This window comes from Macaca thibetana, chromosome 2 (genome assembly GCF_024542745.1).
Source record: "Macaca thibetana thibetana isolate TM-01 chromosome 2, ASM2454274v1, whole genome shotgun sequence".
NCBI classification, from domain to species: domain Eukaryota; kingdom Metazoa; phylum Chordata; class Mammalia; order Primates; family Cercopithecidae; genus Macaca; species Macaca thibetana.
This window is the reverse complement of record NC_065579.1, coordinates 165710458-165724424: the sequence shown is the minus strand read 5'-3', so window position 1 is coordinate 165724424 and position 13967 is coordinate 165710458. Positions and strand designations below refer to the sequence as shown.

The 13967-nt window shown below is 35.1% G+C and overlaps 1 protein-coding gene across 8 annotated transcripts in view; it reads left to right on the top strand.

Moving 5' to 3' along the window:
- The window catches only part of DZIP3 (DAZ interacting zinc finger protein 3), a 97505-nt gene extending 83779 nt beyond the window's left edge, over positions 1–13726 (top strand). For 6 of the 8 annotated variants that reach the window (XM_050781975.1, XM_050781971.1, XM_050781978.1 and 3 more), the window contains 6 exons: positions 5896–6021; positions 8095–8234; positions 9610–9730; positions 10214–10357; positions 10444–10545; positions 12417–13726. In XM_050781975.1, coding sequence (XP_050637932.1) covers positions 5896–6021; positions 8095–8234; positions 9610–9730; positions 10214–10357; positions 10444–10545; positions 12417–12527 — 744 coding nt within the window. In that variant the 3' untranslated portion in view covers positions 12528–13726. Of the gene's footprint in view, positions 1–5895; positions 6022–8094; positions 8235–9609; positions 9731–10213; positions 10358–10443; positions 10546–12416 lie in introns of those variants that run through there. The other 2 variants (XM_050781976.1, XR_007723644.1) reach the window with 2 other exon arrangements.
- Positions 13727–13967: the final 241 nt, after the last annotated feature.

Here is a 13967-nt window from a genome sequence, read left to right as displayed (position 1 = left end):
CAATAAATGTAATGTGCTTGAATTCTCCCAAAACCATCTCCACTCCCCAGTTCATGAAAAAATTATCTTCCATGAAACCAGTCCCTGGTGCCAAAAAGATTGGGGACCACTGCACGAGATGACTGAAACATCTCAATGTAATACCCTGCACAGCTGGACCTCACCTCTGCATTTCTACTTTAGACTTTCTTTTTGTGAAGTTTTATATTCTATTTTACCTTCAACAGCAAGGACAGCTTCCACTTCTGCCTCTTCTCTGCTTGTTGTTAGGGACCAGTGGATCTTAATCAGATAAACTAATCCCCGTACTGTATTTCTGGGAAACATAGTACCCTAACTCAGTAAATTCACACAACTATCCAAAAGACCTTTTAAGAAGGTGTCATTAGATGATAATTTGTATTATTCTAAGAGATCTGGTGGTAGAAAGAGAGGAAAAATATAAGATATTTGGGGACAGATGACTTTGATATCACCACTCCTGCTTATAATAGAAATCTAAAAATGTTATTTCTCCTCATGGTTGAGTATAACAAAGAATTTAAAAATTATATCATTTGTATGGATACTGTTTCAAAAGCAGGATCTATAGCTAAAAGAATTATGGGATATATACCATGCTTTAGTTTAGAATAATAGTATTGCCTTTTATATTTTTGGTTAATTCAGTTTCTATAGGAACAGTGGATTATGAACATTATTATTCTAGGCTTGGATCATCATCATACCCAACTACTCTGGTAAGGAATGTGTTCCAGAGAAGTTCCAAAGATTCCCTGCAGTAACACATATTTTTTTGTAGGATATCTAAAAACACTGTACCTTCTACACATATTCAAAATACTGTCCTTAGATTGTAGTTAAACTCTGCCATGGCTCTTAACTATAAAATGGGTCCACAGACTGTGAAGCTAGATACAGAGCTGTTGTTTGGAGTTTCCTGGAACCAGACCAGTATAAGCCTTGGCTGTCGGATACAAGTGATACTCTGTATCTGACAAACATAGTCAAACCTTGACCTCCAGACCCTCCAGATCTTTTTATCCCTTTGGAGACTTTCTTATGTCTGACGTGTCTTACCCAGGTTTAGTTAAGTACAAAAACCCACTGGCAGTTAGGCTGTGTGGTAATTCATAAGCATCCTTTGCTAACATTCTGAGGGGTTCACCTGTATCTTTTGTGCTTCCTAATTAGGGTCATTGCTGTGCTTGATTAAGCTCACAGTTGTGTTAAAGTACAAGCATTGGTGACCACTGAACATTAAAGGAGAGAGTTTGAGAGAAGAGCAGCTAGAAACGTTACAGTGCTATTTGCTGTAAATTCAGATGGTACATACAATGGAAGTACACTAATGAGGTCTGGGTTCATATCCTAACTTTGTGAAGAGCTATGTTGATCTTGGGAAAATCAGCTCTTCTGGACTTTTGCTTTCCCATCAATAAATTAGGAAATTGTACTGGATGATCTGATCACTCAAGTCCCATCTATTTCTGGGATACTAGTATTCTAAGGAGTGGCCATCAGACTTACATAGTAGAGAATTCTGTGAAAGTGTGGATTGTTCCCAGTTTAACCCAGTAATTCTATGTGTTTCATTGTATCTTGATTTTTGTAGCTTGGCTGTTTAATCCTCAAAGAAGTGTTAGTACCATTAAAAAGATCATGCAACGGTTATTTAAAATACACAAATCAGTAAATATGATACATCATATCAACAGAAAGAAAGACAAAAACCATATCATTTCAATAGACGCAGAAAAAACATTTGACAAAATTCAATGTCACTTTATGATTAAAACACTCAAAAAATTAGGTAGAGGAGGTACATACCTCAACACAATAAAGCCCATATATGACAAACTGACAGCTAACATTATACTAAATGGGAAAAGGTTAAAAGTGTTTCCTCTGAGATCTGAAACAAAGACAAGGATGCCCACTTTATTTCTGATAAAAAATAGTACTAGAAGTCCTAGCCAGAGCAGTTAGGCAAGAGAAAGAAATAAAAGACATCCAAATTGGAAAGAAGGGAGTCAGATTGTCCCTTTTTTCAGACAAATGATCTTATATATAGAAAAATCCCAATGACTCCACTTAAAAACTCCTAGAACTAACAACTTTGGTAAAGATTCAGGATACAAAATCAACATACAAGAATCAATAGCATTTCTGTTTACTAATAGTGAACAATCTGAAAAAGAAATTAAGAAAATCCCATTTACAATAGCTACAGAAAACAAAGATACCTGGAAATAAATTTAACCAAGGAGGAGAAAGATCACTACCCTGAAAACTATAAAACATCAATGAAAGAAATTGAGGACATAAAGAAATGGAAAAATACATCATATTCATGAATAAGAAGAATTCAAGGAAATGCAAATCAGAATTACAGGATATCACCTCACTTTAGTTATTACAGCTACTGGTACCCCAACAGATATATAGACCAATGGAACAGAACAGAGGCCTCAGAAATAAAGCCACACATCTACAACCATCTGATCTTTAACAAACCTGACAAAAACAAACAATGGGGAAAAGATTCCCTATTTAATAAAAGGTGTTGGGAAAACTGGCTGGCCATATGCAGAAAACTGAAACTGGACCCCTTCCTTACACCTTATACAAAGATCAACTAAAAATGGATTAAAGACTTAAATGTAAGACCTAAAACCCTAAAAATCCTAGAAGAAAACCTAGGCAACACCATTCAGGACATAGGCATGGGCAAAAACTTCATGACTAAAACACCAAAAGCAGTGGCAACAAAAACCAAAACTGACAAATGGGATCTAATTGAAGAGCTTCTGCACAGCAAAAGAAACTATCATCAAAATGAACAGGCAACCTACAGAATAGGAGAAAATTTTTGCAATCTATCCATCTGACAAAGGGCTAATATCCAGAATCTACAAAGAACTTAAACAAATTTACAAGAAAAAAATGACCCCATCAAGAAGTGTGTGAAGGATATGAACAGACACTTCTCAAAAGAAGACATTTATGTGGCCAACAAGCATATGAAAAAAAGCTCATCATCACTGGTTATTAGAGAAATGCAAATCGGAACCACAATGAGATACCATCTCATGCCAGTTAGAATGGCAATCATTAAAAAGTCAGGAAACAACAGATACTAGAGAGGATGTGGAGAAATAGGAACACTTTTACACTGTTGGTGGGAGTGTAAATTAGTTCAACCATTGTGGAAGACAGTATGGCGATTCCTCAAGGGTCTAGAACCAGAAATACCATTTGACTCAGCAATCCCATTACTAGGTATATACCCAAATGATTATAAATAATTCTACTATAAAGACACATACACACGTATGTTTATTGCAGCACTGTTCACAATAGCAAAGACTTGGAACCAACCCAAATGCCCATCAGTGATAGACTGGATAAAGAAAATGTGGCAAATATACACCATGGAATACTGTGCCATCATAAAAAAAGGATGTGTTCATGTCCTTTGCAGGGACATGGATGAAATTAGAAACCATCATTCTCAGCAAACTAACACAGGAACAGAAAACCAAACACTGCATATTCTCACTTACAAATGGGAGTTGAACAACGAGAACGCATGGACACAGGGAGGGGAACATCACACATTGGGGCCTGTTGTAGGGTTGGGGGCTAGGGGAGGGATAGCATTAGGAGAAATACTTAATGTAGATGAAGGGTTGATGGGTGCAGCAAACCACCATGGCATGTGTATACCTATGTAACATACCTGCACATTCTGTGTATGTATCCCAGAACTTAAAGTATAATAATTTTTTAAAAATAGCTATTATCAAAAAAAAAAGATATCAAATGTTGGCGATGATATGGAGAAAAGGGAACCCTTACATACTGTTGGTGGGATTGTAAATTAGGACAGCTATTATGGAAAACAGTATCGATGTTCCTCAAAAAATTAAAAATAGAACTACCATATGATCCAACAATCCTACTGGGTATAGTGGGAAAGGACATGAAGTCAAGTATCCTAAAGAGACATCTGCAATCCCATGTTCACTACAACATTATTTACAGTTGCTAAGATATGGCATCTATTTAAGTGTCCATAAAGGTTGAATGGATAAGGAAAATGTATATATACACAATGAAATACTATTTAGTCATAAAAAAGAATGAAATCCTGTTATTTGTGACAACATGGATGACCCCAGAGGACATTATATTAAGTTAAATAAGCCAAATACTACCTGATCCCACACATGTGGAATCTAAAAGAGGTGGTCTCATAAAATTAATTAGTAGAACAGTGGTTACCAGAGACTAGGGAGGATAAATGGAAGGCGAGCATAGGGAGAGGTTGGTTGGTCAATGGGTATAATTAGGAAGGATAAGTTCTGGCATTCTATTAGTAAGATTATTATAGTTAAGAGTAAAGTATTGTATATCTCAAAATGGCTAGAAGAGAGGATTTTGAATATTACCACCACAAAGAAATGACAAATGAGGTGATGATATGCCAATTACCCTTTGATCATTACACAGTGTATACATGTATGAAAACATCACATTGTACCCCTAAAAATGTACAATTACATGTCCATCAAAAATAAAAATAAAGTGTTAAGTAATAGTGGTTCTCAAACAGAGCAGGACTGTTGACTCAGTACCCACCATTCTTTCATTTTTTTAAGACTTTACATGTAAAAAATTTGACACATACGTAAAAAATAGTATAATGAACCTCTTCAAACCCAGGAGCCAGCCTCAGCATTATCAACTTATTGTCACCCTTGTTTTATGTCATTCCCTTTTTCCTCTCCACTGGAATATTTTAAAGCAAACCCCAGATATCATACAATTTATCCATTTATACTTTAGGCTATATCCTAAAAGATGAGGAACTCTTACTGGGTATAATCATAACACCATTGTCTTACCTGAGAAAATTGTAATTTTTAATATCCAGTTGGAATTTTTATTTCCCCAGTTGTTTAAAAAAATCTTTTTCTTACCTAGCAGGTACATAATGTTCTTTTCAGACGTTAAGACTCAAATGCCAATCCAATCTATCCATTGTAAAGTTCCCCATTAATTTTTCATATGATAGTTTTAGGATCATTACTTAGAGCTATGTTGCTGTTCCTCATTTTTTAAGTTCAGTAACAAATTGTTGTTGAACTCCTGCTTTATGCTTTATGCCAGTAGTAGGCCTGGCACGTAGTACATATTCAATAAATCTGCCCCCTTCTGTACTCCAGCCATCAAGGTATCTTTTCCACAGATAGCTGCTAAAAAGGTCTAGATTTCCATAACCCCCTGGGAAGTATGGTAATACCCACAAGCATATCTGCAAATCACTATATCATATCTCCCAGGCCCATCCCACTTCCTCCTCCAACTCTCCTTTGGAGCTAAACATTAAGTCAGAATTTCATCAAGTATTACCTCCAATATAAAATATTTTCTATGGATAACTTTGGGTTGTTCTGTGAAATTTCTGAGTATCAATATTGCCCACCAACATGGATAACACTTCCTGAGAACCTCCTTTGCATAGTCCTATATGATTACAGTTGGGAGGGAACCTTAATGATTACTTTATACAACCTTCTCATTTTATAGTTTAGGAAATTGGTTTCCAAGGTTATTCAGCTAGGTAGAGAGAAATATGACTAGAATCTATTTCTTTTCTGTCTTTGTCAAGCTTTTTTCAGTATATCTCATTGCCCTTTGTTTTTCTGATATTCGTATATTTCATTATCTGACATACATTGTTTCTAATGTGCTTTGTATCTTGAGTTCAGATGAGTGTCTCTCCCCCCCAAATTGCTGTATGAATTTAGTTGATGTTCTAAATAAATATATAAATATGTGCAGGGTTTTTTATTTGTTATTATTGTTTATTTTTTTTTCTATTTTTAGATGCAGCAGTTCTTAGGAAGACCCCTTGTGAAAGAATCTTTCTTTAGACCCATACTTACTGTTCCTCAAATGCCTGCAGTTTGTCCAGGAGTCGTCTCTGCAACTGGCCAACCTAGAGCCCCCCTGGTAAAAGCTTTCTTGGTGGAATAGATGTTAGTTAGTTTTCTTATTACTCTAGTGGGCTTCCTGAATGAGTATCTTCATTTTGTTCATTTATTTGATGTGATAATGATGGTGGTGATGGCGATGAATGAATGCTTCCTGTGAAGCACTGTGCTCAGGGTGTTACATATATTATTTAACTGATACTAGCTTAGTTTTGGGATACAAAGATAAATATGTTTTTATACTACAGAATCCTTAAAATTATAGTATTACTTCTGAAACAGGCAACAATGAAGGGTAAATTGATATTTTTAATAGATTTTTTTGGCATGGTTGTTGGGAAGATTGAAAAGCAGAGAAGCCAAGTCACAACAAACTAAATTATAAATTTTATTTCCACACACGTACACACACATAGTAGGATAATGTTTCAACTGTATCTATAAACAGACAATAAAAATAGCATCACCTTGGAACGTAAACTGTAAAGTTATAAATCTTCCCAGCTACAAATAGCCAGATGAACTTTGTCCAAACCGGAAGAAGGAACAAATAAATTTGAAATTACCAGAATTATCAGTTGTAATCTTGGTGAAGGTAAACTTTTTTTTATTAAAGAAAAATCTTCCAAAAGAATGATGTTAAATGTAATTAATGAAAATTCTCTAATCTGGATTTTCCTATATTTAGGTGCAATTAATTGTTTCTTTTCTTTTCTGGTCCCCATATATTGCTAACAGTTTCCTTTTGAAATATATGGTCAGATGAACTCTGCTCATTATTGTCAAGGCTACCTGTCTGTAAACAAATCTGTATATAGTCCTTAACATGCTAAATAAGTAACACATCTTTTTATTACCATGATATTACAGTGTTAACTCTTGCAATTTGCCCACCATTCTATAAGAAACTATGATAAAATTTTATTAAAAACATTAAAATGCCTTAACCTCCTAATAAGATTACTTTCTGATTCCTGGGGTAAAGCTTGACATTGAAGCAAATTCAGATTTCTGGGAAATATTCTGCTTCTCCTCACTTACTAGGCTCTGTACAAATTATTACAATGACTATTAGTAGTTGCTAGTTTTTCACAAATAATAACCTAATATTTGAAAGTAACCCATTAGAGCCTTACATAAAAGATACAATGTTCATAATTATCTTAGTAATCAGATGAGCACTCCAAAAATATTCACTTATTATATTATTTAATTAGAATCTTAAGAAGGAACTACCATAAAATATGGAGAAAACACAGTTTCATGGTTAAGTGTCACAACAACTTCTGTACCACCTTTGTCTACAACGTTGATGAGACATTGGGCAGAGCAATTCTAGCAGTATTCCCATCTTTATTTGGTTGTTTGAAAATGTAACTTTACTTTCTTGTTATAAAGGTATGTATGCTAATCACAAAATGTGAATAATATAGAAATGTAAGCACATTAGAAAACAAAGTTACTGTGCAACTGAATCCCTAAGAAATAGTCACCACTTACGCATGGTAATTTACAGACCTTTCTCCGTGTATACATATGCATTTTAAATTTTTTAATATAAAAGGAAGTCATATCATACTGTGCCATAGACTTTTTAAAAAATATTTCATGCATATCTCTTATGCCCAGACATACAGTTCTATTTTTAAAAACTCGATTAGATGAGCCATAATTTATTCATTCCTCTATAGACATCAGGTTTTTTTCAGTTTTCACTGTTAAAAAAGAAACAGCAGTAAACAGCCTTCATGTTTTTGTACATGTGTGTAATTACTGAAGCAAGCATGTCCTATTTTAAAAATAAGTTTTAAATATTTATAAACAGTTAGAAATATTGTTTGTATTAGTTAACAGAAAAACCCTAAAAGGGATTGTGTATGTCAGGATTCTTCATTCTATCCATTTTCTTTGTCCTATTTTAAAAATAAGTTTAAAATAGATATAAACAATTAGAAATATTAATTAAGAGAAAAACTCTAAAAATTGAATGTGTATGCCAGTACTCTTCTTCATTGTACCCATGTTCTGAGGTATAGGAATGTAACTTCTTCATAATTAAACCTGATGGGCTATAACTCTCTGCCTTTTACAGATGACTGGCATAGCCTGGGCGCTGCCAGCGCCTGTGGGAGACGCTGTGCCTCCCAGTGCAGGTCTAGCGAGTGATCCCTCCATGATGAATTGGGAGAGAATTACAGACAGGCTGAAAACTGCCTTTCCACAACAAACCAGGTATTTTAGTTTTTATTTACTGGTGGGTACAGATCATATTCTCCAGTTTTCATAGCCATAATTGTGGCAATGAAACATTTCAGCAAAACATAACAAACACAAAAAAAGTACAGATATTTCCTTACCTTGACCTTGGTAAGGAAAAAGAAATTTACCAAGAAGGGACAGTGTTCAGTGGTGAACCTCTTCATTTAAAAGTTACTAGTCTTAAATCATGAGAGAATAACTTTAAATTTAGGTTTGCTCATTTACTGAAAGTACAACTAGATATAAACTTGCCCAATTTTAATGACACTAACTGCCATAATTAACCTATCTCCAAAGTGAATTTTAAGTTGATTGTATGCTATATAAGCCCAAACATCTTTAGGATTTAATTTCCTAATTTCCTTATTTTTGAGGGTCCTTATAGTTTCTTTGTTGGAGAACACACTAAAAATGCAAGAAATCATAACTTTACTGTGCTTTTCACAGTCTACCTTTAGTAGAAAGATACTTAATTATATTCCTACACAAATGAAGTTTCTTTTATCTCAACTCATATCTAAGGAAATAATTCTACTTTTTACAAGTATTTTTATTTGAATACAAACATTTAATATATATACTGGCATACTTCATTGTTAAATTATAATTTTATAAATTTCATAATAGTGAATAGATAATACAATAGAACTCTAGTACAGTTGTTATAAATATGTATAAAAACATTATAAATCAAAGGTAGCTGCATAAGGCTGATGACATGATGCTTCATTTGGGAAACAAAAATATTTCATTCTACTTTGTCCCATCAAAAATGTAGATGCAAGCTTTGGGTCAGTGGATCTTGGGAGTTGAAAAGGAACATATCAATTAAAATAATTGTGGGTTCTTTCATTATATAATTAATGTGATTTTTAACCTTTGCTTTCCTGTTCTGTTTAATCTTTGTTTTCTGAGTTTTACAAAAGTACAACTATTAACACTGATAAGAGAGAAACCAATAGCAACATAGTTAAAAATAATGTTATCCTGAGCAAGAGACCACTTGAGAGATGGTATAAAGAAGCCGGTGCATAAATAAGTGGATAAACTTAATTTTCACCTAGTGAGCTCTCAAAAACAAAGTCTCTTTTTGGAAAGAAAATAAGTACTAAACTTTATCACTCATGAAAACATTAAGTATCGTTAATGAACACAATTAGGAGTTTTCATTTTGGTTTAAGATAAATGCAGATGGACCTGTGATCACTTTTTTAGATGAAAGACCTAAAGAGTCCTGTCTATATAATACATATCAATCATAATGATAGGATTTTATATCTCCTTTGGTGGGCACATCCTCAAAGGTACTAAGGAAAATCATTACTGCCCTTTCCTTAATCTCTTCCAGAAAGGAGCTTACAGATTTCTTACGGAAACTGAAGGATGCTCATGGAAAGTCCTTGTCTGGACTGACATTTGATGAAATTGTTTGCAAGATTTCCCAGTTTATTGACCCCAAAAAGTCTCAGGTAAAATGTGAAAACAACCAAAAAACCTGTATCTCTCTGCCCTTAACTCTAGTAGTTAACTGTTTTAATTATCTCTGTAACCTGTTCAGCAAATCAGTAACTTGTAATCATATTAAATCATCTATTAACAGTAAATAACAGCTTCAACTTAACAAATGATATCAGAAGTCTTTTTGAAATGCCTATTACCTAATCATTCTAGAATAAAACTGACCTTGAAATTTGCTCTAGTTACTTTGAGTCTAAAGAGGGAGATATTTTCTAATTTTCTTGAAAGATTTAATTAAAAGAATGTATAGAGTTATTTTTGTTTTTACCTAGCTCTGAGTATATAAGTATTGCCACCATTTTGTTCAAGATTTCTCACAAATCTGATTATTTACCCTTTTGCTAGTTCTTACTATACCCCATCTGTGCTAATGTGTCAGCTCTTACTGTTTTAGGACAATTCTGAAAAAATAAACATTGTATTCTTATTTTCAGAGTCAAGGAAAATCAGTGTCAAATGTTAATTGTGTTTCACCTAGTCATTCTCCATCACAGCCTAATGCTGCCCAGCCCCCAAAACCAGCATGGAGGCCCCTCACTTCACAAGGTCCTGCCACATGGGAAGGAGCCAATAATCCAGTAAGACTGAAATTGTTGATTCTGAACACATTTAGATTTGGGAGAAAACAATGAGCTAAATTTAACATTTTCTGTATTTTCCCTAGGATGAGGAAGAGGAAGAAGAAGAGCCTTGTGTGATCTGTCATGAGAATCTGTCTCCAGAAAATCTTTCAGTTTTGCCTTGCGCTCACAAATTCCACGCTCAGGTAACACTTTAAATTTTCCCATTAATCAGCTAAATGAGATTCATACTGCCTTAGTTACTGTTGTATACAGGCATCATTATCCATTGTTATCTCACAAGTTCCACTGGGTATAACTGTGAGCTTTTGGGTACCACACAGAAACATTTATGCTTTTCCCATACATAACCATGGATTGCATTGTGCTCTGTCAGGTGGATCTCCATCCACCCTACCAAAGAAGGGGACAATGTTGAGAGTCAGATCGTACACAGGAGGCAGTTCCTTCTAACAGAACTGGGACAAATATCGATTGACGTGGTAATCTAGTGGCAGAACTAGCAACAGCACCACTTGAAATTGACATGCTATAAATACCACATAGTGTTCTTTGTCCATAATTAATGACAGCCCCCTTTCATAAAGCATAAGATTTATCAGTCTCTCCAGGCTCCTATATTTGCTTTTGAAAGATACTCAGGCTTGAGTTTTGATGTTAGAAAAATGTGAGGTTGGGCTGGGCGTGGTGGCCAACGCCTGTAATCCCAGCACTTCAGGAGGCTGAGGCGGGTGGATCACGAGGCCAGGAGATTGAGACCATCCTGGCTAACACGGTGAAACCTCATCTCTACTAAAAATACAGAAACAAGGTTAGCCGGGCATGGCGGCAGATGCCTGTAGTCCCAGCTACTCGGGAGGCTGAGGTGGCAGAGTGGTGTGAACCCAGGAGGTGGAGCTTGCAGTGAGCCGAGATTGGGCCACTGCACTCCAGCCTGGGTGACAGAGCGAGACTCCATCTCAAAAAAAAGAAAAAAATGTGAGGTTGTCATGTCTTTTGTTGATTCTTGGCATTTATATAAATTCTGGTGTTACTGCCACACAGTTGCTATTGATATATAATTTAGGACCCAAGTCCTCTGTTGCAGAGATGTAATTTGACACAGGAAAGGTAGTCATAGAAAAGAAAGGCTTTTCAGGGAAGTGAATAATAGCCAGTTCAGTCAAGCCATGTTTGTAAGACATCATTTCAAAGATATGATTTGTGGTACCTGGTACAGAATTATATTTTGTATTTGCTCTAATATGAAGATACATCCACAAAATGTCTAATCCCAAAAGTTTTCTAGGAAAGATCCTTAGCCATTGACTTTCCCCTTTGAAGTTTATAAGGTTCTGACAATTTAGGAAATACATGTTTAACAAAATGTATGCTACTCTTTGCCATTGCCCATGAGTAGAAAGCATATAATTCATTCAGGTTATTTTTTATGACTATAGTTAGTAGGCCTATTATATATAGTGCTTATTATTAATCCTCTCTCATCTGACCTGGCCCTCCATTATTTATATAGGTAAAAATGATTTGTTTTTGGAGAGTCAGTATTCAAGCAAGTGACTTAACAGATAGTTCATAGCCGAAAATGACTGTCATTATCACCGAAGAAAACAATCTGAGAAGTGTATTCATGATCTAGGGATTTTAACTGCAAACACCATAAGCATTTCATATCAGGTACTAGTGACTTTTGTATGATTAGTTATGACTTTTTCTGAATTATAAATGAGAATAGTATATAGTAAACCAAAGAAAGAATATAGCAAGTTTCTCCAATTTCCTTGTCAGGAAGAATTGCTAGTCAACTTGAAAATTGGGGTTGAAGGAAGAATTTCTAGTAGAATAAACTAGCTAAAAGGTATTGTGCAGTACCCACCTATTTTGTTCAGGAAACCACAGGGAAGGTGCCATGGTTGCAGCAATTAGCTTGACAATCCACAGGGTAAGGCTTTAAAGATCCACCAGAAGACATGTTGGTTGGTAACCCTGATGCATAGAGTGACAACTGCCTCTGCTAGGCTAACTCTGAGAGACTGACATAAATCTTTTTGCTCCTTAGTGCATTAGACCATGGTTGATGCAACAGGGGACATGTCCTACCTGCAGACTCCACGTTTTGCTACCAGAAGAATACCCCGGTCACCCCAGTCGGCAGTTGCCCAAGATCTGATACAAGGTCAGGGGTGTCTATGCAAAGGAAGCTCAGTTTTCTTTTATTATGAGCTGCTTGTGTGAGTGGTGTAAAGCTGTGTGCTCTTCAATATAGTGCTAAAGAAGCCAGCTAATTTTATCAAAGCAGCAGCCAAAGAAGTCAGGACAAATCTTCAGGACTTGTGAAATGAACTGAAAGAGCTTGAAGCAGATGGAATTTTAATAGTTATACTATATTTGCTCTTATCTTAGTAGGTTTTTTCTTGTAATGGAAACGTAACTGTTAGTATATTTCTTAGTATGTTTTTCTTGTCTTTTTAAATTCTTATTTCACTCATCCTTTACTCTCCCCTCAAGTATTCTACACTTTAATTTTCCTGAAATAAATTTAAGCAAGAGAAAAAGGGAAATAGTAAAGAGGTAGGAAAATCCCACAGAAATTTGTGTTCCTTCTAACTTTTAAAACTACCTAAAAAATATAATTGATTTAAATTTTACCTCAATATTCCCCATTCTTTTATATCCCCTTAAATAGGTACCCATGAAGAGATTATGAGCTACTTGAAGGTGGAGACCATACAGTGGTGTGTTGGAGCTGGCTTATAATGGCTTATGAGTGACAATCATTAGTTTGAGGGATTTTATGAGCCAGTTGTCAAGTTGTTGCTAGCTTGAAATCTGCCACAATTGGAGCATTTACACCATAGAAATTGGTAAATGCTGTAAGTGAAGACCTACCTTTCCCACAAGAGCTAGTTGTTAAACCTTTACCAGCATACTGCTGGACCTTGTGTAAAACTTCTCTGTGTTCCCAGTGTCTTGCCCAGTAGATACAGGATAAATATTGCCAGAATCAGATACCAGGAAGTAGTAAGAAAAGGAGTTAATATGCAGACTAAATCACTCGCTCAATTGAATAATTGAGATCTTCTGTTCATTTGTTTCTTGGACCTTAATCATTTGCATTTTGGAGAAAATTTTTTCTGCTTTAAAAGTCTGTAATTTCACTTTCTTGTGTCGGGGAGAGGGAAAAACTCTTTGTCTATAGTTGCTTTTTGTGATGAAGTGAATACCCAATGGGCTAAGTTGCATATCTAAAGCTTGTCACTAAGAATTTTCATTTTTAGCGGTCAAAACCCTATTTTGACAATAGTGTTGTGTGAATGCTGTAAGTGTTGTATATATCTCTGGTTTCAGAATTAAAAGAATTCAGAGTTACCTTGTGAGATAACTTTGCTTCATATTCACAGTTTCACTTTCATTTAATTTATGGGGAAGAATAAATGTTTCCTGACTCAGAAACAATTTTGCCTGTATACTTCAGTGCAAATATATTTTGAAGTTACTTTTAAATCTTTATTTAAAACCTCTGTTTCTGTAACTGTGTTAAACGTATTCTTCTGTAATGAGAATAGACTGGAACATGTGAGGGAAAAATATCAAAAAAAGATGGCAGTCA